Source organism: Cydia amplana, chromosome 3, assembly GCF_948474715.1.
Source record: "Cydia amplana chromosome 3, ilCydAmpl1.1, whole genome shotgun sequence".
In the NCBI taxonomy this organism is placed as follows: Eukaryota; Metazoa; Arthropoda; class Insecta; order Lepidoptera; family Tortricidae; genus Cydia; species Cydia amplana.
Genome location: NC_086071.1, coordinates 18500573 through 18527779, shown reverse-complemented (window position 1 = coordinate 18527779; position 27207 = coordinate 18500573). Strand labels below are relative to the sequence as shown.

The following is a 27207-nucleotide window of genomic DNA, read 5'->3' as shown; positions in this document are numbered from 1 at the left end:
CTACTACGTTTGACTTTTTTGATTAAAATTATGATTGTAAAAATTAGGTGCGAAAAACAGATTAGTACATAGGTAAAATTTTTTAAATGCTCCTAACATTCATAATAATTAAAAATTTGAATAACATCGAACATAGGTTAGGGGCATAGCCATAGTAATGGTTGATGTACGACAAATTTAATGATTTTAGCTCTAAACATAGACTAGGAATCCTCTAGACGGAGTTTAGAGCAATTATTTCATGAAACCGATGCTGCCAAAAATACTGGGGTGCGGGGGGACGAGGTGAGCGAATCCCGTGCCGTGATTGGTCCGTTCAAAGACACGGACCCATCACGGCACGGGATTCTGACACTTTGACTCGAAGATGGAGTAAAACTACCGTATATAGTGGCAGAGGGAGTAGCGTTACTATGCTCAGTCTAGAGGATGTCTTGTCTATGGCTCTAAATTAGGATTACTATTGCTTTTTTAGTTGTCGTGATTTTTTTTTTAATTTCAGGTGAGGAGAATATCTCACCATGGCTCAAGAAAACAGCAATTCCACGATGGAGATGGGCACCAGTGACCAGGTACATAGTACATTACGATACAAGTGCGAAAAAAAGGTAACTCGCAACGAGTGGCGAAAATTAAACACGACCGGAGTGTTTTAAATCGACACAAGCTATCGCTCCGCGTGATTACCAAATCTTTTGTGACAAGCTCACAACTCACAAGCGCCAAATTTTTGTTCCTTTCTCTAATTTCCTGACTGTAACGCTGCGTCTTACGTAACGCTACGTCTTACGTAGGCGAACAACGCGCGAACGCGGCGCGGCCGCCGCGCCGCTTCGCGTCTAAATCGCTCACGTACGAGTAGGACATACCTATACGTATCAACGGTTTGTTTCATCCCCGCGCCGCGCCGCGTTCGCGCGCTGGTCGCCTACGTAAGCGTAGCGTAAGCGATCAACTTGCGATCGCGACGCGGCGCGGCTCGTAGGGTTGCCAGATCGAAAGACGCTATTATCGGGAAAAAATATAAATTTTTCGGGATTTTGGGACTTAAGCCGGGAAAAAAGAAGCATTCAAATTAAAGAAATTGCATTAAAAACAACGATATTTTACATTATTGGCACTACGTCAGCTGTTCTACCCAATCTCGCCATGTCGCGCTGACGTCGACGCGGGTCGCTCGCTCGCTCGACGACAGTTAGGAACTTGAAATTATTATTTTATAACGTGAAGCTGTTTTTCGGGACAGTTTTCACTTTGTCGGGAATCGAGAACTCCTGCTAAAAATCGGGAGAATCCCGCCAAATCCCGACCATCTGGCAACCCTAGCGGCACGGCTGGTCCAAGGCGTTCGCGTTCGCAACGAGATCGCCCACGTAGGAAACTTCTATAGGTATCAAAGGATTGATTCACCCCGCGCCGCGTCGCTTCGCTTCGCGTTCGCGTGTTGTTCGCCTACGTAGTACGCTGCGTAAGGGCTCATTTAGACGGTGCGAGAACTCGCATGTGTGTTTCATTACATCGCGTCATTTGATCGGTCGGCTGAATTGATGTAACCTCAATGGTTCGCAATGTAACTAAAATCGTATACGAGTTGGCGCGCCGTCTAAATGAGCCCCGCTTAAACTAAATTTATGAGTAATTAACTAATTATAACCAATACAAAATGTACCTATAGGTACTAATAAATAGCAGATTATTAGGTACTGTAAAAGTATGAAACTTTACCCTTTAACATAACTTTGCCCACCGTGACACAGTTCAGTAAAAGTGAAATAACTTTAAAGTAGTTACAGATACAGATACACATTCTGAAGAAAGTGAAGTGAGAGAAGAAAGTTTATCTGTAACTAACTTTAAAGTTATTTCACTTTTACTGAACTGTGACTTGGTGGGCAAAGTTATCTTAAAGGGCAAAGTTTTATACTAATACGGTACTTAAGCTACTTATACGCGCTATTTATACTGCACTTTATTTACACTAAAACAGATCCTAATACACTTGTCTTATCTTATCTAACATGTACGTCGTACGTCATCTTTTGACTACATTCGACATAATCACAATTGCAATCGACAACATATTCTGTTACCAAAGGGATAACGATATTAGCCCATACAATCTCAGCCTTGACATTATATTCTGTTCACATATTTTTTCACTTTTCCGCGTAGATGATTTTGATATAGACCTGGTAAGATCCATAAGTTATGTAGGTACGCGTTTTTACAGAGTTTTATTTAGCTTAACGCCGATTTGTCTACAAATATACCTACCAATAGTTATTTACGATACAAGTGCGGAAAAGAGGAAAATCGCCACTCGTTTCGAATTACCTATTCGCACGCGTATCGTACAACGTTTTACAGTCCATATGCCCCTTTTAAATATTTGACATAACAACAAAAAGTGCTTATTTACGCACTTGTGCGGAAAAGTAGCACCATTATGTACTGTAATAGTTATTTACGATACAAGTGCGGAAAAGAGGAAATTCGAAACGAGCGGCGATAAATTAAAACACGACCGAAGGGAGTGTTTTAAATCGACACGAGTTGCGAATTACCTATTCGCACGTGTATCGTACAACATTTTTACAGTACCTATGTAGGTACTATTATTATGTAATAATATGGCCCTTTAAACTTTTGACATACACACGAAAAGTGCTATTTTACGCACTAGTGCGGGAAAATAGGGCCATATGTACTGTAAAATATATTTACAGTACATATGGGGCTACTTTTCCGCACTAGTGCGTAAAATAACACTTTTCGTGCGTATGTCGAAACTTTAAAGTGCCATATGTACTGTAAAACGTTGTTCGATACACGTGCGAATAGGTAATTCGCAACTCGTGTCGATTTAAAACACTCCCTTCGGTCGTGTTTTAATTTATCGCCACTCGTTTCGAATTTCCTCTTTTTCGCACTTGTATCGAAAATAACTATTTTGACAGTTGCTAAATACAAATCAAATCCAGAAATCCATTCCGTTTTGTTTCACATTTATCTGCCGAATGTGATTCGAAAATACTTTAACGCAAGACAATAAGGAAGATTGTATGTTTTGAAACTTTTGAAACACACATACAATACAGTGTGTATTTATAAACAGTTTTTCCTTAATGGGAAGTGACAAAAACGTCACTGGGCACTCTTTGCGCAATCTGCACTCGAATTTCACCTCTATTGTAAAGCTTTAAGCTCTTAATAGTTTGTTGATCTCATTTAAACCGGTTTCGCATGCTGCCAAAGAGAAATAAATTGGTAAAGAGGTTTAGCCTTCGTATAATATTGCGTGCTTTATCATTGCCGTTGGTAGATGGCACTGTTTATGTTTTTCACATACCTTGGTGCGTATAAAATGTTAGTGCTGTATATCTACTTAGAATCATTAAACTTGACATCTTCCACATACTCAAAACTACAATAAAGTAATAATAAAAGCTATTTACTAAGCTATATTTTTTATGTAGGTATCTCAGGGTTGCTCTGTAAGTCTGTTCTTTAATAAATGTCTAAAAAAAGTTTTTTAAAGAATGAAATCTATACATGTTTTCATTGAAGTTTGGTGGTTTATCTTCCAAGACCAATTTTACGTCTGTGTTGTAACAGTTTTCATACTTGCAAAAATTTAGCTACCTACTTATAAAGTTAAAATCCAAAAAATAATAAAATAAATTAATATTACAGGACATTATTAGATAAATTGACTAAACCCCACAGTAAGTAAGCTCAAGAGGGCTTGTGTTATGGGTACTTAGACAACGAATATATATAATAGGTTGTAAATACGTAAATACTTAATACCTACATACAAAACACCTGAGACTCAGGAACAAATATCCGTGCTCATCACACAAATAAATGCCATCACCGAGATTTGAACCCAGAACCATCGGCTTCATAGGCAGGGTCACTACCGCCTATAGGCCAGAATGGTTGTCCAAAGTAATAGCGCCATCTACAACAATAATGAGTCACGCAGATTAAATCTCTATGAATTCGGTTCTCTCTGTTACTACAGAAAAGATAACCTTTCACTGATAACCCTGAAACTACTACGAGTGCGAACCGATTTGAAAGATACCAGTCATTGTATGTCGTGAGATCATTCCAAGTGGCCGTATTGTTCTTAAATTATGTGTTAGTGCAAAATGAAACGGTGAAGTGTAGCGTACGGTTTGGCTTGCGTTCGAAAAGGGTACGTTAATTATTTGCGTACAGGATATTATTATAATACTAGTGACCCGCCCCGGCTTCGCACGGGTTAACATATATGCATAAACTTTCCTTTTGAATCACTATCTATTTTAAAAAATCGCAGCAAAATCCGTTGCGTAGTTTTAAAGATCTAAGCATACATAGGGACAGCGGGAAGCCACTTTGTTTTATACTATGTAGTGATACAGAGTGAAACATTTCCAGAGACTAAGCTGAAAGGATACAAGGATAGTGTTATCTAAGTGATCTGCAATCGGGTTACTATAATCGTAAAGCTAGATTAAAAAGTAAAACAAAATCATTAAAATGAAATATTTTATATCAGTGACAACCCTACAACGCTATTTACATTTTAAATTGACACAAATGTCATGTCATTTAATAGGATCTACTTGCTAGGGTTGAGACATTTTTGCACTAATGTTTAACAAACTGTATCTCAAAAACGGTTAGAAATATTAACGTCATTAATAAGTGAAAAATAAAGTACGTGGCGAAACAATTTCCCGTTTGCGTAAAAGTCCTTCGTTTTGTTCCACCCGATAAATTTATAATGAAGTGTGCAGGGGGAAATATATTCGTAAATATAAAACAAACATGTATGTTTGGATATATGCACAATACCTATTTTTTTATTTAATGAAACAGTGAAGTTTAGTGCAGACGCCCGTTTCTCAAAAGCTTGTAACTAGTAATACAAGTGGAAGTCCCTTTCTAACAAGAACAGTCAAAAAGTGACACCCGCTTGTATGACAAGTTACAAGCTTTTGAGAAACGGGCCCCAGGTATGGTTGGTGTGCGTTCAAAAAGGGTAGGTTCAATTAGGTTCCTGTTCTATCTTTCATTTGTTTGGGTACAGAACTCGTTAACGTTAACATGTCAAGCAATATTAATTTTGAAAAAAAAAATACGTCAGAACCGTTTAAATATAATATGTGCAAGTTATTCTGTCTGTCCTCGCCTCACGCTTAAACCGCTGAACCGATCTAGATGAAATTGGATGGCGATTGTTTGAGAACCGGGGAAGAACATATAATAATAATTATCTTCATTACATGCAGACGAAGTCGCAGGCAAAAACATATATATGTTAGTCTGTAAGGTATTTGTAATATGGGCTCTGTTGTCTGATTTAAATCACTAGGTACATAGTATAAAACAAAGTCGCTTCCTTGTCTGTCTGTCTGTATGTATGCTTAGATCTTTAAAACTACGCAACGGATGCGGCTTTTTTTAATAGATAGAGTTTTTTTAAGAGGAAGGTTTATGTATAATTTGTTAACCCGTGCGAAGCCGGCAAAAGCAAGTAAGTATTTAATATTTCCTTCTTTTTACAGGTCCTGGTAGCGTCAGGAAAGAAGAAGACAGTCACGTACATCGTCGGCTTCGTAGTCATGGCGGCCGTAATCGCTGTAATCGTCACGTTGGTAGTCGTGTTGTCAGGGAATGAGGGAGGCACGTTACCCGAGACTACAGAGGGCCCTACCACAGTCTCTCCGCCGACTACTATACCGCCTACGGTATGACTACCACCATATTTAAAACTTCATATTTCATTTCACTTCACTAAACTTCACGTCGCTTCAAATCACTTCACTATACTTCGTAGCCATGGCGGCCGTAATCGCTGTAGTCGTCACGTTGGTAGTTGTGCTGTCAGGGAATGAGGGGGGCACCCGTGACTAGAGAGAACCCTAGTCTGTACAGTACCGCCGCCGACTACTATGGCGCCTATGTTATGACTACCACATTTATAACTTCACATTTAATTTAATTTTTGTTCACTTCATTTCACTCCAGTTGACATCACTCTACTTGATTTATTTAATTTCGTGTAGTATGTACTATGTACCTAGCTGTCACTACAATATGACTACCAAAAACCTTCAGAATATTGAAACTTAATGTACTTACCTTTTTGTCTCGCAGTCACATGTTGCGTTTTATAACAGCCCTTTTTAGGGTTTTTTCAATTCGTTGCATTTCAAATATACATGTTTGAAGGGTTAAAAATCATTGAATTTATCATTGAGGTAGGTATTGTATTAAAACTTGTACCTCTTTAGGTACAACCGCCAACGGTGGCTCCTACAGAGACGCCGCCACCGGAACCGGAAACAGAACCTCCTGAGACAGAAGAACAGCCAATAGAATTAGAGGACGTCATCAATGGCGTGTTCTCTTCGCCTTCCTTTAATGGGTCTTGGACTTCAGGTAATTAATTAAATTGTATTTTTCTTATTTACTCGTAATGCATGTTAATTATAAGGTGTTATAATTTTTTAAAGGTGTCCCGCCGAGTTTGTTACCGGTCCCATATTGGGATGCCCTTCTCCAATTGAGAGGGGATTTAAATCTTCTCGAGGCAGAGGTGTAGGGTTGGAGCCGGTGTAGCTTTATTTGACGATCATAAGCGCCGTTTAAATTTTTAATATGCCTACTTGAATAAACTTACTTTTTATTTTTTTATTGACCGAGCTTAGCGAAGGTCTCCGTTTCAGCTTGGGTCAAATGCTTTCGTACGGATGTTCTCCTTCTGCAGGTTGCATTTCTGAACAGATACTCGTGAAATTTTGTGAGCAGTTTCGAGAGCGAAAATTGGCATTAAGGACTTAAGCGCCAGTCTATGGCACTTAACATCATTGTGAGTTCGCTGTGATAATGACTAAACAATTAAAGTAGGTACCTACTTAAGTATTTTAATTTTTACATTTTTAAATTTTATTGCGAGGTCTACAGCTCAGAGAGCCATTAGTTTGTCAACTTGGAGTGTGTTCAGGTTATTTCGGAAATTGGGTAATCCCGAAAATCAATTAAAAATCACTCATTTTCCGTTTGTACTATCGACTTACGAGTTACGACACCGTTCTCATTTATCACCGGGAATTACCTATACCTAGGTCACATAAAAACTGATAACTGAATCACTATGTTTACAGACAAAGCGTTATGAAGTAATTACGAGTAGGTAAATAAAATTGTTGGTAATCACATTTAAGGTGTATATTTTTAAAGACAAAACTTATCACTATCACTAGGTACATTACATAGTTTGACATAGTATAAAACAAAGTCGCATCCCGCTGTCTGTCTGTCCCTATGTAGGTATGCTTAGATCTTTAAAACTACGCAACGGATTCTGATGCGGTTTTTAATAGACAGAGTGATTCAAGAGGAAGGTTTATGTATAATTTGTTAACCCGTGCGAAGCCGGGGCGGGTTGTATTTTTTTTGTGCGGTTTAAGAGCGATTTCCTCCCGCAGACGCTTTAATAAGCCACTGTGATAATTAATCATCAGGCAAATGGTATTAAAAAAAGGAATTGTATCTGACTAATAAATACAGGAATTTATTTTTCGATATTTTTTTATCTCTTCCGCCATAACAGGAAAATGCGCCAATCCAAAAAAAACTACGTCACATAAATTATTATATTTTCCTTTTCTTTATACTCTTTGAAGGTTGACTGGTAGAGAATGCCTTGTAGCATTAAGTCCGCCTTTTGTACGTTTGTATTTTCTTTTGTGCAATAAAGATTAATGGCGTTATTCATAAACGGCTGCTAACTTAATCAGTTGATGATCGTCGTTTGTCCCTATCTGTCGTTATGCCATAGAGAGGGACAAACGACGATCATCAGCTGATTAACTTAGCAGACGTTTATGAATAAGGGGGTAAATAAATAAAAAAACTCCTTATTATATTACTTAAGTACCTAATATAATATAACAGTTATTTGTACAACAAGAGATCAAAGATATTTCTTCGAGTGCTTATTTTGAGTCCCGTGCAAGAGAAAGATTCTATACTAGATTCACGAGCGTAGCGAGTGAATCTAATTTAGAACCTTGAGCGTAGTAAGGGACTCAAAAGCGCACGAGATGTAAATAACTTTGATCTCGTGTAGTTCACAAAACTTTTCACCTCAGCAGTGAGAACATATTAGAGAACCCGAAAAATGTATTCCTTCTTCATCACTTACCTATTCACTCACGTTTTCTTAAGATATACTAACAATTAAGTTTTCTGAGTGAGTCACTGAGTGAGACAAAACGAGCAAAATGCGATTTTGCTCACTGTTTTTAAGTAGCAAAGTACCCTTGTTCGAGCTGCTGAGGTGAAAATTATTTTTACACCGAATAATAAGTAAATAGGGAGACCGAGCTTTGCTCGAAAAACATAAAATCTCAAAAATTAGCGTTTTCCCAGAGATAAGACCTAGCTAGATCGATTTTTCACCCCCGAAAACCCCATATACCAAATTTCGTTAGAGCCGTTTCCGAGATCCCCGAAATATATAAATAAATAAATAAATATACAAGAATTGCTCGTTTAAAGGTATTAGATTATGTTTCTATAGGTATTGTACTATTTTATTTGCTAAATCATTGTTTTTAATTACAGGAAGTGACATTTTGTTCCGCAACGAAAATGGCGACTTAGTACTTTTCGACTTAGACACTGACAGTACTACCATTTTGATCTCCAATACTTCTGAGGTACGTTAAATACCTGATATAACGATTAAATGAAAAAAAAACTACGCTCTACCAAAAAAATTAATTTTATGCCTAAAATGCCTTATAACAATCCTTACATAATTTTGGAAAAATCTGGCCCCGTAGCCAACATGCCAAATGCCAATCGCTAACGCTCCGTAGCAAACGAAACGCTACTGTCACTGTCACACTAATATGGAAGAGTGATAGAGAGACACAAAGCGATTCGATAGCGAAGCGATAGCGATTGTCACCTTGACTAGGCCGCCTGATAATCGTCAAACGGCTGAATGAATGAATGAATGATGCTTTATTCGAAACACACATACACAACAACACTAAAATAGGCATAAATCTAGGTAAATTAGTAGATAAGTAACAGTGTTGCGAGGGGTTCCAGAAAAGGATAACACTCAGCATGTCGCAATCGATTTCTATTCAACGTAGCTAAAAACCACCACAAGGAAACTCGCTTTTACTTAAAAAAACAGCATCGCAATCAGTCCATCCGTTGGAGATTTACAGAGGCAAACATATGTGACGTCCCACGGATAAAGGTACCTTATGGCCGTTGGCGCTTACGCTATTATTAACGCCGCTCCGCCGCCGCGCGCTGTTATTATTGCGGCGCTATGCGACGTAAGCGCCAACTGCCATAAGGTACCTTTTGCCGTGGAACGTCACATATTATAACGGCGCAAAAAGAGGCGCCGCCGGGGGTTAAAAAAACTTGACGGTGGGCGTTTTTAATTTAAATTACCATAATAACGTAAACACGATATAAGTAATAGATAATATTGAGGCCCTTTTCTGAAGAAGAGAATTTTATAAAATAAGGAATTTAACTTAATTTCTTATTGCTTTATACAAATTCTTAACTGAGTGAAAAATATCACCATTTTATTTCACAAAATTAGTATAACGTCATAACTTGAATTTCGAGCCCAAAAAATGTACAAAGTTAAATAAAATCTCATATTCTAAATGTCCTTAATGTCTCTTGGCGTTGCCATGGCAACCAGGACCCAAGAGGGTCGCTAAGAAACAGATTTACTAGCTGTTTAATTAATGAAGTGGCCCATAAGAAATCACGTTTCCGTCTCTTTGTATTGAAATGGAACTTTAGTAATGGATTACAGCCTAAAGGAGGCAATAGTGAAAAAGTCTGCGGAAAGAGAAGAGTCGTGGAATGTATGGGCCCCATACATTCCACGACTCTGCTCTTTCCGCACAGACTCTAGTAGTGATGGTCTTCTTTAAATCAACTACCTACCACAGTATAATAATTTTAAAATTTAAATTAAATTTAGAATTTTAGAGCATAGTAGGTAGTAGGCTCATTTTACGGTAGGGTAGGTACTCAAAGAGAGGCTCTAGGCAATAAAGAGCTGATATAAAGGTATGATGATGACTAACCTTTTGAACGCCAGACGGCGAAGGAATATCCAGGCCAGGCGATAGCTATTATTTAAGCGAAATTGAACTTTACGGAGTTCCGAGTAAGTCCCTATTGCATGGGCGAAGCTGTCGGCTGTAGCCGTCGTTGGCGTCCTTGGAAAGACTTTCTGATGACGTCCACAGCCGACTGTGGCAATTTTATATACCGTCAACCGGAGTGAATAGGGATGCCCGGGGTGAATTGGGACAAACCTTAAAATGCAATTCACCTGAAAATTTCTTTAAAAATACCCACACAAATATAATGATTCGATTGAAAACAACAAAAGATTTTGTATGATACAATTTATGTGGGTAGTTATTAAGAAATATTCGGGTAAAACACATTTTAAGTTTTGCCTTATTCACCCCAGGCATCCCTATTCACCCTGTTTGACGGTACTATATTGTAAATAATGTTGCAGGTCTTACAGCAGTCGTCCCGCTTCACTGAGCTGTCACCAGACGGAACGCAAGTGGCGTTAGCGTACAGCGTTGTACCTGTGAGTATTATTTTGTATTATATCGTGTTCTATGGAGTTATGCACACTGACGGAACGTACCTGCGTTACGCACCTACCTAGGGTTAGCTCACAGCGTTGTAATACACATACAGCGCAGTGCCTTTGACAGCTTGAGGGAGTTGAATGGAATTCATTCATAAAGTGGGAAAGCACTTTTGCAGCTCGCTGCTGTACATCACTAGTACTTAAAGTAGGTACCTATCAGCTAGTTAAAGTAATATTTGGGTGGATCAACTATTTCTTGTTGCTATTCTGTCCGGTTAGCCAAGAGACAATAGCTGCATAGTTTGTTAGAAGACATTGTACACCACCTTCTTCTGACACGCTTGGTAGACGACCCTCAATGGAAAGGGTTTATAAGTATCACAAAAAAGCGTATTTCGTGAATATAAATGTCTAGAAATCAGGTGTTAAAGAGTGACCCATGAGAACGTAGCCATGGCAACGAGTGACAAGAAAAAGTTGATTCACCCATTTAAAGGTAACCGCGGCAGCCTTATTTGCGCTCGCTGTGACGACGAACCGTATTAAACTCGCTTCACCAATTCAATTATTCCTATCCCTAACCCGATTAAGTCTGAATTAGGTTAAGTCGTGAGCATTGTGGGTCTATTGTTTTCGACATGTGAACTAGTTTGATAATGCTTATTCGTTTATTGTCTTGTCAGTTATTTAGTTAACTAAACTTGCATACTCTTGTTTCATGACATTGGCATAGAAAGCTTTTTTATTTACTTAGATCTGACACTGATTTAGTGTTTTCAATTGTCAGTTTAGTTCTGTAAGAAACCCTATACGGCTACCATCAGTTTGGCACTGACATAAACGCCATCGAGAACGTAATTTACCTTCTATACTTCTCGCTCGTACTCGCATATTAGTGCGAACGAGATGTATGCCAGTTTTGACACTGTCAGTGACTCATGGTACGGGCTCTGGTGTAAATTTCATTCGATAGCGATGCATGCCTGATGTGACGTACGCGTTTGCGTTAGTGTCATTTGAGTTTCCAAAACGTCCGGCTTGGCGTGCTGTTCAAAATCCCATACAAAATGTTACTAACGCAAACGAACGTCACGTCACGCTATCGAATTAAATGTACACACAGACAAGACATCCTCTAGACTGAGCATAGTAACGCTACCCCCTCTGCCACTTATACGGTAGTTTTACTCCATCTTCGAGTCAATCCCGTGCCGTGATTGGTCCGTGTCTTTGAACGGACCAATCACGGCACGGGATTCGCTCACCTCGTCACCCCGCACCCTCGTATTTTTGGCAGCATCGGTTTCATGAAATAATTGCTCTAAACTCAGTCTAGTGTACATTAGGGGTACAGGAAAGAAATATGTTTTGGGTGAATGCAAATAACAATCCGATCTCAATATCTTTTTGGACACAGATAAGACAATCTTGGTTTGTACGACTGTGTAGAACTACCATCTGGATATTTAGCAAAAGATATTAATTTAACAATGTTTTCGTCATAGTAAAGTTTAGTAGATAACAGTAATATATCTTAGGTACATACTAACGTTGAAATGTCAGGGTTGCATTTATCATTTTAATATCCATACAAAACTAACAATAGATGAATTGTCTTTATGTCAACGTGGATAATTTGTAAGTTTATATTATCATGAGCCGTATTGTCTTGGAATAATATGGTAGTACCTATGGCTTTGTAGGTAAAGTCATCAAATTAATCTACACACACGTATTCTCTTCATAATATAGTCAACAATTTTGTGTTCAGATCATTTTTCTTTTGCTGAAAGTGCTGATAATAAGTGGCAATAGATAATATCGGATTGGAAACGTTTTCTATTTGTAAAAGTAATGTAGGTAGCCGACTCTTTTGGTACATTTTCCTGTGCTATTTTAACTCGCTCTACTATTATGATAATACTATTACTTATTCTGTGCTACTATGTAGCTCATTTTACGATTTAACTGAGGTGTTTTTACTTGTTTTTACGTGTTTTCACGTTTTTTTACAATAGTCACTCGCGAGACATGTTACGGAGAGCCTAACAGCAGCCGTATTCGAACAATAAGATACGTCAAATATTAGATATTGAAACGATATGGATCGGATATGTCAGTGTCAAACAAGTGTCAAAAGTAACGTTTTTGTTTGAAGAAACGTTCGTTTCAATGATATATCTAATAAAAGTAAGCAATAAATATATTGATTGATTGAATGATTGAATTAACGTAGTTTTTGATCCGACCCCTACGGGTTTTTTTAAAGACATTTCATTCACGTTCCACATAAAAAAATACATTGTTACAAATTGGGGAACCCTTGGAACGTGAGTCCGACTCGCACTTGACCGGGTTTTTTTAATAATAACCCTGACATCAATAAATTTATGTGAGTCATCAATAAATGACAAAAACACCAATTAACATCTAGGTCGCTCGCCTTAAGTGCACTTTATTTTCTGAAACTCTATTAGTTACGAGGCACGGCTTCGCTACCAATTATTGAGAAAACGAAATTGAATAAAGCCAGAGACGAGACGTTAATAAAGACTGGCGATTCACTTATAAAGTCACGTGACAAAAATGTCATTGTTGTAAATGATGACTGTATGCGCCATCGCCACCTAGCGGTATAGTTTGTCGATTTCTAATAGGCCCCGAACGGCTTATCCTTTGTCTATTGTTAAGTTATTGAATTACCACTCTATGGAGATTGCAATAAGGTTCAAAATGAAGTAATGGAAAAATATTTTTCTAGGCTGTGTGTTGTCTATTTGACTCGCCGGCACTCAGTACTACAGTTACTGAGTGCGGGCGAGCCGAACGCTACAGAACCGGTCTAAAATATGTCATCGAGATGCGTAACAAAGGTGCGTAATCGGAGAGCGCACCTATACTGGTTTTTTGAGCATTGGACTAGCCCGCGCACAGGTGCCAATTAGAATAAATAAGACCCTTTTTTGCAGGTAAGTAGCACGTGCGGTTTTACTTAACAATAAACAAAGGATTCGCCGTCGGGGCCTGTTACAAATCGACAATCTATACCTCAAGCATCAAATTCCTGCGACTTCGTTGTAGTATTCACTAAATTCGTTCGTAGAAATTATAAATGACAATTCGGAACGCAACATTGTCCACCTGTCTGTATTAATGACTAGTCTTTGTCAAGATTGAACTAATTTGTATCAATACAATGTTCGTATTGTATAAATTAAATACTGGGTGTTTATTCAACTGAAACTCGAGGTTCCATATTGAGAGTAAACAAAAAAAACGTGTAATTAGGTATTTATTGAACATTACAGAAATACAGACTTTATTGGTAAAATAAACATAGTACATTTTACACGCCATAAACTTAAAACTATTTAGTTCATAATTATCATTCAGTTCATTAATTTAGTTCATTCGACTTCGAAGATATTTTAGCACAATCATCATTATCTTTCTAGCCTTGCCCCGGCTCTGGACATTATTATTTTTGTAAATTTTATTTTGTAATTTTATTTTATCGATAGGTACCCAATCATCATTATCTTTCTAGCGTTGCCCTGGCTCTGGACATTATTATTTTTGTACATTTTATTTTGTAATTTTATTTTATCGATAGGTACCCAATCATCATTATCTTTCTAGCGTTGCCCTGGCTCTGGACATTATTATTTTTGTAAATTTTATTTTGTAATTTTATTTTATCGATAGGTACCCAATCATCATTATCTTTCTAGCGTTGCCCTGGCTCTGGACATTATTATTTTTGTAAATTTTATTTTGTAATTTTATTTTATCGATAGGTACCCAATCATCATTATCTTTCTAGCGTTGCCCCGGCTCTGAACATTATTATTTTTGTAAATTTTATTTTGTAATTTTATTTTATCGATAGGTACCCAATCATCATTATCTTTCTAGCGTTGCCCCGGCTCTGAACATTATTATTTTTGTAAATTTTATTTTGTAAGTAATTTTATTATATCGATAGGTAGGTATATTGAAAACCTTCGAACGATATACCTACGACTTGTGTGATCCGTTATAAATATTTAAAAATATTGAGACAATCGTCGTCGAAATATAGATTTCTAGGTCGCACGGTAAAGGATGACTCACGCTAGACCGGGCCGGGCCCGGGCCGAGGCGTCCGACATGTCATTTTCTATGACGGCTGATCGGTGATCACGTGGTGCTTTCCATAGAAAAATAAGCGCCGGGAGCTCTGGCCCGGCCCCGGCCCGGCTTAGCGTGAGTCATCCTTAAATCTGGGCGACGATGTATTTAGCAATATATAATATATGTCACCGTAAAATTGTAAACACTCGTCATATTATAATCTCGCTAGTTACATTATAAACTGACGGTAGGGAGATTATAATCTAACCTAACCTAACCTACGTTAGATTATAAACTAACGGGTTCACAATCTTACGGTGTCATATATATTCTAGTCTAAATAATACTGCGGACATGGTTCCATTTTTATCGCCTGTCACTATGTCCGTCACTTTCGCACTTACATACTTGTTAGAACCTGAGGGGCATGGTGACAAGCGATAAAAATGCGACCGTGCTGGAGTTTCTAGTTAACCGAAAATCCATTTCCAAATTCCAGGTCTACAGATACAGCTATCTCGCCCGCTACACCGCTTTTGACATCAACACCGGGGAAACAAACGACATTCTCCCCCCCACAGTCGCTAGCAGCGCCGAAGGGTTCCTCCAGAACTTTGTCTGGGGACCCTCTGGGACCTCCCTGGCCTTCGTGTATACGAATAACATATACTATCAGGCCAATTTAACTGAAGACCCTGTGCAGATCACGACGAGTGGCCAGTTGTATGTGATTTATAACGGCATTCCTGACTGGGTTTATGAAGGTAATTCGTTATTTTTAAGTTACTCGCGCTCGTATCGTCTCTTATGGCTCCTCTACACGATGGGCCAGCGCCGGCCAGTCCAAGGGACGCATTTATGCGTTAGAGGGAGCAAGTGATATTGCTATCTCATTCTACCGCATGGCTGCGTCCCTTGGAGTGGCCGGCGCTGGCCCATCCTGTAGAGGAGCCCTTAAGCCCATGATTGGCCTATGATGGTTGAGTCTGATCGTCGCCGTCACGTTCTAATACGTGACGCATGATATGATAGATGATAAGAGCGCAGCCTTCCTAAAAGGGATTTCTGGCACTATAAGGTGGCACTAAGGCACTTAACTCCTGAACAACAGTAAGAAACACCGAAGATTTCCTCCAGAACTTCGTCTGGGGACCCTCTGGGAACTCCCTGGCCTTCGTGTATACGAATAATATATACTATCAGGCTAATTTGACGGAGGATCCTGTGTAGATTACGACGACTGGGCAGTTGGGACAAAATAGTCCTTTACCTATAGATGACAGGAAAACCTATTAGAAAAGTGCAGTCAAGCGTGAGTCAGGCTTAATGTACGGAACCCTTGAACGCGTGTCCGACTCGCACTTGGCCGGTTTTGTACGTTTTATATCTGTATGGTATTTATGGGCCTCATTGCCGTATATCTCAGGACGGGCACTACGGGCACTAAAAATCGTACTAGTTCAGCGGTGTCACTCACGAATTCGAGCCAATCGTGCAGTCTAACGTAACTAGTTGCGACCAATCGCGCGCGTGATGCGAACACATCAACCAATCGCGTTGTATCGGTGTCACACCGCTGTACTGGGCCCATTCATGCCCCATTCTTATTGCCCGTAAGGCCAGTCCTGAGATATACGTTAATGATGGGCCTTTGTTGTCTGAAAATAAATTGTATTTGACTTGAAATACCAACTCCTTTAATTTTCAGAGGAAGTTTTCGGCTCCAACAGCGCGATGTGGTTCTCAGCCGACGGCGAGCACCTAGCGTACGTCACGTTCGACGACACGAATGTTCGCATCATGCGTGTACCCCACTACGGTGTACCCGGCTCTGTCGACTACCAGTACACGCAGCACCACGAGATCCGGTACCCTAAGGTAAGCTGTTCGACGACACGAATATTCGCATCATGCGCGTACCCCACTATGGTGTACTCGGCTCTGTCGACTACTAGTACACGCAGCACCACGAGATCCGGTACCCTAATGGTAAGCTGTTCGACGACACGAATATTCGCATAATGCGTGTATCCCACTACGGTGTGCCCGGCTCTGTCGACTACCAGTACACGCAGCACCATGAAATCCGGTACCCTAAGGTAAGCTGTTCGACGACACGAATATTCGCATAATGCGTGTACCCCATTACGGTGTACCCGGCTCTGTCGACTACTAGTACACGCAGCACCATGAGATAAGGAAGATAGAAACTAAAACTAAGTTAACTAAGATATTAATATTCAGGGGTGAATCAACTTTATTTTATCTTTTGTCTTTTGTTTTATTTTATGGCAGTTAAAATGCCCATCTTTCGTACCTAATCGACCATCTACCTACTTAGAATGTTAGTAGAACTTAGTCTAACATTTCTTCTAACAAATAATGCTAATATGGTCCCCTGCCTGACGGGACGGAATAACAAAAAAAAGTTGAGCCATCATCAGACGTGTCACCTAATACGGACTACGGTGTATCCGGCACTGAGGACTACCAGTAGTTACACTACGCGGTACCCTAAGGTACAGACGCATCAACCCCACCCCATGACAGTGTATATTTGTAGGTACATACATCGGTAATCCTTGTTTATATATTTTAAATACTATAAATTGAAATATCTGTGCAGAGTTACCGTAGTCAGACATTCTCAAACAAATCCGGTTTCATACTAGACGTAGCATGTAAGCTATGTGGTCCAGTCTCCGCCTAGTAAACTTAGTGACAGACTTACGTCACCCATTCACAGTGTTTAAGAGGAGGCTAACTCAATATTGTAGCTTTATATTGGTTATTTACACATTTATATAGGTAGGTATATGGAATTTACACATTTAGGGCAAATACTATGAAAAAAATCATACGAAAACAATACGGATATGATGGTCGTTCTTGTCTACGTGACAGCGTGATAAAAATGTGTCTATCACTTTCTATCCCGCCGAGTTAAAAAGTGACAGTTTTTTTTCACGTGGATAAAGCCAACTATAATACGCCCGCTAGACTTTTTGCAAGGACAGACCCCAAACAGAACCTTAAATGATTAAAGGCTTTGGCTCGATAGAAAAAAACTACGAAAACAACCAACAAAGTATAATTATTAATGATAAATAAATTATCTTTCTCGAACTCAGCGCTGGTAGCACGGTCACGTTTTTATCGCTTGTCACCATGCCTGTCACGTTCTAACAAGTATGTAAGTGCGAAAGTGACGGGCACAGTGACAGGCGATAAAAATGGAACCATGCTGCGCCCGCTGAACTAAGTATTTACTCATTTGTTGCTTCTAATAGACTGATCTCGTTTAGTCTTTTCTAGAAATGTTTGAATTGTTTTTAAATACCTCTTATTAGTTTTGTTAAACTTAACAAACTTATTTTACAATATTGATTACACGTTCTTGTTAATTACTCGTAAATGATACATACTCGTTCATAAAACAATAGGAAAACTGGACAACATACATACCTAATAGATAATTTTTTATGGTCCTATAAGCGTTCTAAAAGTTAAATTATAGAACATAAATGCTTTTTATTAATCCTATAGAACCAAAACACTCTGTTAAAAACCTTTATATTACAAGCAGTCACAATGGTTACCATTATAGTCCTACTATATCACTGTTTGGTGATAAAATGCCTTAGTTATAGAACCTTTTGTTACTTGGGCAGGTACCTAGATAAAATTCGCATAACGTTGCGCACTGCGCACTGCGGTGTTAGTAAATATCAACAAAAACAACACTAAGTACATATTGCATAAAAAGATAAAATAAATTGCCCGAGATGAACCAGGGTCCATTGACATAGTTTCGGTACGATAATAAAACGTTCACCTTAATACGAACCAGAGACAAGTAAATAGTAAAGAGTGCTTGCTTACATAGTTTTGCAAAGGTATTTATATAATATATTATCTTTAGACATTATGCCATTAGCTAGATCTTGTAAAAGCATTGGGGTAACTTCGAATGGTTTCTACTCTAGTATCAGCAAGATGGTAAGCGTTGCTGTTTAGTATAATAAGTGTTACTTAAGTTTGAAGTGTTTCTGGTTTTGTAGATATAGTTGGTCAAACCAATTTGGCAGTAAATAAGAACAAATAAAACTATACTCATCCCTTTCTTTTGGGTGTTAGTTAGTACTAACACCCAAAACACACTACACACACACACTACACACACTACACACACACTAGTGTGTAAGACAAAGATAGTATGATTCTCTCTGTCATATGTTTGAAATTAGACAGTCCAAATTTAATGCACCTTACATTACAAATCTATGTTGTTGTTGTTATTTGTGTTGTGCGTATGCACTAATAGCTAATTAAATGTCTAACACTAGACAGAATAACGCTAAAAGGTTGCACACGGTGCACATCTTTACTATAAGCGATTAGGAAGAAGAGTGGGGCGCGTCGTCTCACAGGTATAGCACAAACTATACAAATGTGCAACGGGAGGGATTATATTATACGGAGATTAACAGTCTATATTATTAACTCGTCTGTAATTCGAGCACGGCGCTAACTGCGAGTGAAAGTGCTCTGCTAACCGGTTTGGCGCGGTTCCCGTATACGGGATTAATTTGTGACCAGAATACCAACGGATCATTTGATCGTGATGATAAAAATAAGTATAAACATATACCTATTATAATAACTATTGCTACACACTTATAAGAATACCAAGATAAAAAAAACAACTAAATAGACATGTAAGTTACTACAACAGCAAATTTTTTCGACTATGTAGAAACCTCACTTTTGACAATGACAGATCGTATCCATAGCAAATTCAGATCAAAACAATAACCTGTTATTACAATCAGAATACGCCTCCAAGTCTCGTTGCTGTCTTGTAACTTATGCAATTATGTCACGGTCCCTGCGCCAGCAATTTTTTTTGACGTCATTGTTAAGGCTGATTGACAATAATGCTAATAATGACCTGCGTCACGCCAGAGGCTAAACTAGGCCTTATTGATATTATTCCGAATGTTTAATTTTTTGCCCCATAGACCTTTCAAGTAATTTCGGTCACAATTTTTATCTATCGGCTAGAAGCCTGGCCCGGGCCTTTGCTTCCTTTTCGGGTGAATTGCAGAAAATATGTTCCTTTTAGATTTCTTAACTAAACTGAGAATAAACGAAATTGATAATTGCTGTAACGAAACTACGTATATTTTACACCTAAGCCCAGTTTCGTTACGTAATGAAAAATAACGAAACTGAGAAGGTTATATGAGAATTCATAATCGCGGGCTGGAGTATACGGAATTTTGCATTTTTTGTGGTCCAATTTAGCCGGATCCCGGGTCACCGGGCCTTAGGTCGGAGACCACATGGATAGGTAATACTAAAATAAATTTATTGCTCATTTCAGCCCGGCACCACCAATCCGACGGTGACAGTCACACTGCGAAACCTGGAGTCTGGCGCTAGCACGGTCTACTCCGCGCCTACTGACTTGAATGAGTAAGTATTCAATGAAATAATTGTTTAAATAATTTTCACTCTGTACAGCTGAGCCTGAGTGTACGCTGTGTATTGTTTTAAGGCTTGATAAACACTGATCTAAACTATAACACCATTGATCTAAACTATAACACCATAAAATTTCCAGGCCAATCCTGAAAGCCGTGAAGTTCGTCACTAGTGACACTATCGCTCTAATGTGGACCAACCGCGTCCAGACCACCATGCGGGTGCTGACTTGCACCCTTGGAACGGCCACTTGCACCCAGGTAAGCTTCCTCATATCAATGCTGAAGCCGTGAAGTTCGTCACTAGTGACACCATCGCTCTGATGTGGATACACCGCGTCTAGACAACAATGCGGGTGCTGACTTGCACCCTTGGAACGGCCACTTGCACCCAGGTAGGCTTACTCTTGTACAGTGGCGTTCAAAAGTGCATGGATAGATGTCGACCGTAATGCCTTAATATTACGGTTGAAACATATTGGGAGTATTATATGTAGTGTTATCAGATTTTTTGTTAGTTTGCTGGATAATAATATATTTTTTTAATAGCATACTTAATTTTAATTAAGTACTTATTGACCTTATTGTGCAGATTATGCACTGAATCAAGAGCCGTTGCTTATTGAAACAAATATTGTTTACTATAACAATAAAATAATTTAGGAACGAACACATTATATAACCAATTGTATAAAACGTTTCAGATTTACACCTACACCGAGACCAACGGCTGGATCGACAACATTCCTCTCATCTTCAACGCGCAAGGAACCGCTTTCATCACCATCCTGCCTCAAGTAAGTAATATCTATGAATCTAATGAATATAGATACTGTAATTTAATAATCTAAAGTTCTAAACCACCCCACTCAACCACCCACCCAATTTTACAAGCTTTAACTTGCATTGTACCTAAATATGTAGGTATGTTTATACGGGTCAAATCTTGCAAGTTAAATTTGACCCACTTCCCGGTTTCCGATGAAGCTGAAATTTTGCAACGTGTGTAAGTCGGATGACAATGCGATATTATGGTACCATGAAGCTGATCTGATGATGGAGACAGGAGGTGGCTATAGAAACTCTGTGATAAAACAACGCAACCTAATTGTGTTTGGGGATTTTAGAATTGTCTTGAGGAGTATTAGTTGTCTGTGGAAAGAAAAGTACAGTCGGCGATAAAAGCTTGTACCAAAAATGATTTTTTTGCCAAAAACGTATTATAATTCCAGGCAGTCGACGGTACCCTCTACAAGCAAATTGTTCAAATCTCGGCCCCAGCTACCGGCAATGACTGGACGCTGCAGAACCGCGTCAACACTGCCCATACTGTCGCTGAGATTTTGAAGTGGACTGAAAATGACATTATGTAAGCTCGCCTTTATATCTAATGTCAGGACGTGTTAAAGGATTTTTTACTCTTTATGCAAGGCTAATATGCTCATCTTTTTATCATCTGTCACCATGCCTGTCACGTTCGAACAAGTATGAAAGTGCGAAAGTGACGCATGACATGACAGGTGATAAAAATGCTACCACGATATCCTTGCATATTATCGCTTTCACGAAGGCCAATGACAGAGTCCCTTAAAGGTGTCATTCGGACTCAGCGTTGAACATTAGGTACGTTTTAAATGACACGCCACAATACTGCAGCAGAAACGTTCGGTATTTCTCTAAGATGGATCACTGAACTGCATTTATTGAAATTTCTGTATTTCTTGAAATTACTACGTTTTGATTTTTTTTGGTATTTTTCTTATTTTTCGATTAATATGATTTCGCAAATCCTAACTGATCTCACATTCACAAATTCCAGCTGGTACAAGGCCACCAGCGTGAACGACTCCGCCGAGCAGCATATCTACACCATCAACTCTGAAGGCGCCATCGACTGCTTCACCTGCGAGATAGCCAGGGAAGATGGCGGGCAATGTTTGTACAACGATGGCATTATTAGTGAAGATGGGAATAAAATCACCGTGAATTGCGCTGGACCCGATCTGCCGCAGGTCTTCATCTATAACTCTGTAAGTACTGTTAAACGGTTTATCCATCTTTGAAAAATCGGGGAGCGCATACTCGTACATAGAAAATAAAGATCCTGATGAATTGAGAACATCTAAGATAATGTAGCGCGACAACAGAAAATACCAGGAGCTAAGAAAGGGAAGGAAGAACGCCAAGGATCGTGACAACGTAACAACGGGAGCACGCGTTGGCGGACCTACACAGATCCGCTGCAGGCAATAGTTTTGCATATATCTCGCGCCAGACCTTAAATAAGTCTAGTCGTACGCATAATAGTGTAGAATTACTAGCCAGACTAAGATAAGTTGTTTAGAAGCAGTGCTAGCTCAAGGTACTACACTGGGACCCAAACTTTTCCCTTAAACGCAAAATTTCAAAGAACTCCCAAATTGTATCTTTCTCTTTAGAAGCTATCCGAATATTGCAATGCTGTCTAATGCCATTCAGTAACAACATTTGGACGTGATAAATTCTTAACCCCGATTCCGATTGAACGGGGTATTGTATTGTTGGAATTGTATTGTTTAACGTAGGTTAATAAAATTCAAGTAGTAAATGCTATAGCTGAGCACATACCTACATATAAATATCGACTAGGTAGTAAGTACAAGGTTTGCTCTGATACATACAAAAGCGATAACATATTGCTTGATAACTACAATAACAATAACGTATATCTTATCTTTACACACTATCGCGTGGCCTTGAAGTATCAGAAGTATCGATATTGATTTTCAGATCAATTCAACAACCTAATAACAATTAAGTATAAGTAAGTATTGTATTATGTATATTATAAACTCTCAATGTCAGAAATATCTAAGCGAACAAGTTTCTAAAATAAACTACTTTTTTGATAGAAGAGTTGTGGAATTTAAGGGAACCAATACATGCTATGACTCTTTTCTTTTCACACAGACTCTAACCTAAATCACGGCGACTCTTTTATAATACTTATTTTGGCTCGTGGAAACGAATTTTCACAATCATGACATCAATACCGGCGAGGTTTGTCAATCGAGGAATGCACTTGCATGCTATTGAAAGACCATTATCATCATAAACTTAAGAGCTGTGCTCTTGTCGGTGAAGCAATCTTCATGTATTTCTTTCCATAGCCTCTTCCTTGACAATCTGATATGACACGATATTCACTTTTTCTTTCACTTGATCCATATATGCCCTTCTTGGCTTCCTTCTCTTCTTTCCCTTCTATGATGGTCTTGAAAAATTCATCGTATCGAAACAACATGTTCTGTCTTCTGTCGTCGATTGTTATAGGTATCGCTTTTCTTGAACTCTATTTACATCTTCGTTAGTTACTTTTCCCGTCCAGTCAAAAACGGCCTTGAAAACAATGGGACCAACTAGGAAATTAAACCATTTCGTAAAAGCAATGTTTATTTATTTAAACTTTAATGCACAAAAGAAAATCTTATCGTATTAAAGACTTAATGCCAAAAGTATTCTTTACCAGTCAACCTTAAGGCAAAGCAGAGAGATTGTATATTCCGTCGAGAAACTGATACCCTTAATTTCCCTTCTGTCTTCCAGAACGGCACGCTAGAGTTGGACTGGGACGACAACAGCGCAACAAGCGCCGTGGTCTCCAATCGCATTCTGCCCGTGACCCTGCGGCTCTCCGTGCCGGTTGCTACCGGCTTGCCTGACGCTGACGTCCAGTTGTTGCTGCCACATGATTACGAGCAGAGGACTAACGTACCTATGCTTGTCTATGTGTAAGTATACTTCGTACTCTGTGGGCTCTGTGGGTGGTTCCATTTTTATCGCCTGTCACTATGCCCGTCACTTTCGCACTTACATACTTGTTAGAACGTGACAGGCATGGTGACAAGCGATAAAAATGGGACTGTGCTTATTGGTGCCCTATTGTTTAACCGCCTCAATGAGACACTTATAGTGATACCTATCAGCCGTGAAAGTGCTAATACGGGTTTTATCGTTGGGCGCTGTGATCGGATGACACCAATTTTTGACGTCAGTGCTGTTATTAATAGCTTAGTATTTTTACATCACGGCTGTAACGCTGCTGGTCCAGCATTGCAGCAGCGGGATTGGGTGATGTCACTCAATTTTCTTTGATAAATTGAGAATTGCTGTCGCGATTAGAACATGCTATCCCACACTCATTTTATTGACGATTTTCGTATGCTTTAACGCTACACCAGCAACGCTGTACTGCAATCGCAGTCGGAATATCACCTTTACAATTACAGTAGATAATCTCTTCTCTTGGAATTTGAGCAGTTAGTAATGAACTTCAGTACCTATATCCCTTTAAGTACCTTTAAGCTTTAGCCGGCAACTGTGAGGACGTATATTCTTGTCGTAAATGTCCCTAGGCGCTGTGTTTCTAGCCGCACTATGAATGACAGACTGAATATTATCTAAAACCATGTTCCACTGGTTCCATGCTGTAAACCACTTCTGATTCCAGCTACGGCGGTCCAGACACAGCCCTCGTCACCAAACAATGGAGCATCGACTGGGGAACTTCCCTGGTCAGTCGCTGGAACATCGCCGTCGCCCACATCGATGGTCGAGGCTCTGGGTTGAGAGGCGTCGCGAACATGTTTGCGGTCAATCGGGCGCTGGGAACTGTGGAGATTGAGGACCAGATCTCCGTTACCAGGTAATTAGGGGCTTTACCAAATAGTGGTCATGAAGATTAACCAACGTTGAGTCGTTTCGTGTCGAGTTCGTGATCACGTGGTGCGTGGTCCATAGAAAACGAAGCACGCACCGGAGTCATCCTTTAAGATCAATAGGCAACACAAAAGACTATACGTGCGTATAGTTTTGAAGCCTTTCTGAATCATTCCCTCTGTGAGAGAACCTATATAAGAGCAATAGAACCCAATGAACTTCATAATGATTACCATTCCTAATATCTTTTTCCTTTCTCATTTCAGATACCTCCACGAAAACCTCTCGTTCCTGGACTCCAACCGCACCTGTATCTGGGGCTGGTCTTACGGCGGTTACGCTGCTTCCCTGGCCTTGGCTCGCGGAGGAGATGTCTTCAGATGTGCAGTGGCTGTCGCTCCTGTCGTGGACTGGAGATTCTATGGTATATATGTCTTAGTGTAAGGCCTGAGTGGGCGTACTCCTCTATTCTTCTCTCTATCGTCTTTTACTCTTCCATCCTTTCTTTTTCTTACTCTCTTTCTACTTGGCAGTGTAGCGGCCCTTCAGGCCGTGACACTGATCCCACTCATATCTTAAGCTGTAACTGGCCCCAGGGCCCCCAGGCGAGGCCAAGCAGTGTAAGATATAAAAAAAAACCTGAGTGGGCGCTCGAAGCGGAGCGTTCAGCGGGGCGTGCAGCTTGGCGTCGGGCTCACAAGTGATGTGAGTAGCGTGCACTAAGGCCGCTCCTCCCTGACCCGCTGCACACTCAACTCGAGCGTCCACTCAGGCCTTAGGCTTGAGATATACTTGTAAGTTTTACTTACATAAGTAGGGACAAAGCTGTTTGTTAGAATGAAATAACGATATTCATCTCTCATTATGTAGTATAACTGTGTCCCTAAAACTTACAAAGTGTGTTTTAGGCTGGTTTTAGGCCTTACACTTAGTGACTTGGTATTAGAGATTAGAAGCACGCTCATTACAAATTGCTCCGTAATCTTTGTTAATTACCTAATCATGTATTCCAATTAATTTCAGACACAATATACACAGAGCGGTATATGGACACTCCCCAGCAGAACCCAGACGCGTACACAGCATCTTCGCTTTTGACAGATGAAGTGGTTAGTTTTAAATAGATCGCATACAAGACCAATAAAACTGTTACGGTTATGAATAACGCCATAGAGTCCAATTTCAAACATAATTTTCTTACTTATAAAAACTTTATTAACACTTGAATTTTCCAGGTCGATGCATATAGAAACAAACGCTACTTCCTGATCCACGGGACAGCAGACGACAACGTGCATTACCAGCACGCTATGCTGATCTCACGGTTGCTACAGCGAGAAGACGTTTCCTTCACGCAAATGGTTCGTATCTACTTATTTTTTAGCAGGACATTCAGATACAGAAACAAAGGCTATCCCGGAGTCCCGTGGATCAGTAGCCTTTGTTTCTGTATCTGAATGTCCTGCTAAAAACACGGGACATGCTATTCTGATTTCGCGGTGCTACAGCGTGTAACACGAAGAAGTAACTTCACGCAAATTGTTCGTATCTACTTCTGTTTTAGCAAAACTCTCGGCACTTATGTAGATTGGTTGTATTGTGGTGCCAAAGGCCCAAATAAGCATGACAGTGATATAAAAAGAATGCTCGTAGATACAAACAGCAACACTCTTCTTAACTGTCCAATTGTCCATCGGTGTACCTTATGCCTTTTGTAATAAGGTCCACTGATGGACAATTAACAATGCTGTGGGCGATGGTACATTTAGTTTAATGTATAAAATAAATAACAAAATATTGGCGCTCTGAGTCTCTTTGGAAACCTTTCAAAGAGACTCAGGGACGCAACTGGGGAAGCTGGCAGTTATTTCGCTCAACGCTTCAGTCTGGCAGTTCAGCGGGGTAACGCAGCCAGCATCTTGGGGACCTTGCCGTAGGGGCCTATTTTAGATTTAGTTTACTAGTTTTATTTTAGAATAGTTAGTATTTAGTTTGTTGGAATTTTAAGTTGTTTTTATTTATTGTTTTTGTCATGTTTTTGTACCATTATATATGAATAAAAATTAAATCATATTTTTTACAGAGTTACACAGACGAAGACCATGGTCTAGTCGGCGTCCGGCCTCACCTCTACCACGCTTTAGAGAGGTTCCTAACAGAAAACATGCTGTAAATAAACAATGTCTTGAAGTAAATATTGCTCAGTGAAGTTATTAGACACAATAACTAATTTAGGAACAT

General features: G+C 39.4%; 1 protein-coding gene across 1 annotated transcript in view; it reads left to right on the top strand.

Moving 5' to 3' along the window:
- The window catches only part of LOC134662754 (venom dipeptidyl peptidase 4-like), a 54725-nt gene extending 27518 nt beyond the window's left edge, over positions 1-27207 (top strand). The window contains exons 2-19 of the mRNA XM_063519041.1: positions 503-572; positions 5562-5744; positions 6291-6438; positions 8629-8723; positions 10586-10663; positions 15282-15546; positions 16491-16660; positions 20169-20260; positions 20409-20529; positions 20973-21065; positions 21501-21637; positions 22088-22298; positions 23854-24038; positions 24758-24952; positions 25233-25390; positions 25990-26075; positions 26202-26327; positions 27050-27207. Of these exons, the coding sequence (XP_063375111.1) occupies positions 522-572; positions 5562-5744; positions 6291-6438; positions 8629-8723; positions 10586-10663; positions 15282-15546; positions 16491-16660; positions 20169-20260; positions 20409-20529; positions 20973-21065; positions 21501-21637; positions 22088-22298; positions 23854-24038; positions 24758-24952; positions 25233-25390; positions 25990-26075; positions 26202-26327; positions 27050-27139 (2484 nt within the window). The 5' untranslated portion in view covers positions 503-521 and the 3' untranslated portion in view covers positions 27140-27207. The remainder of the gene's footprint in view (positions 1-502; positions 573-5561; positions 5745-6290; positions 6439-8628; positions 8724-10585; positions 10664-15281; positions 15547-16490; positions 16661-20168; positions 20261-20408; positions 20530-20972; positions 21066-21500; positions 21638-22087; positions 22299-23853; positions 24039-24757; positions 24953-25232; positions 25391-25989; positions 26076-26201; positions 26328-27049) is intronic.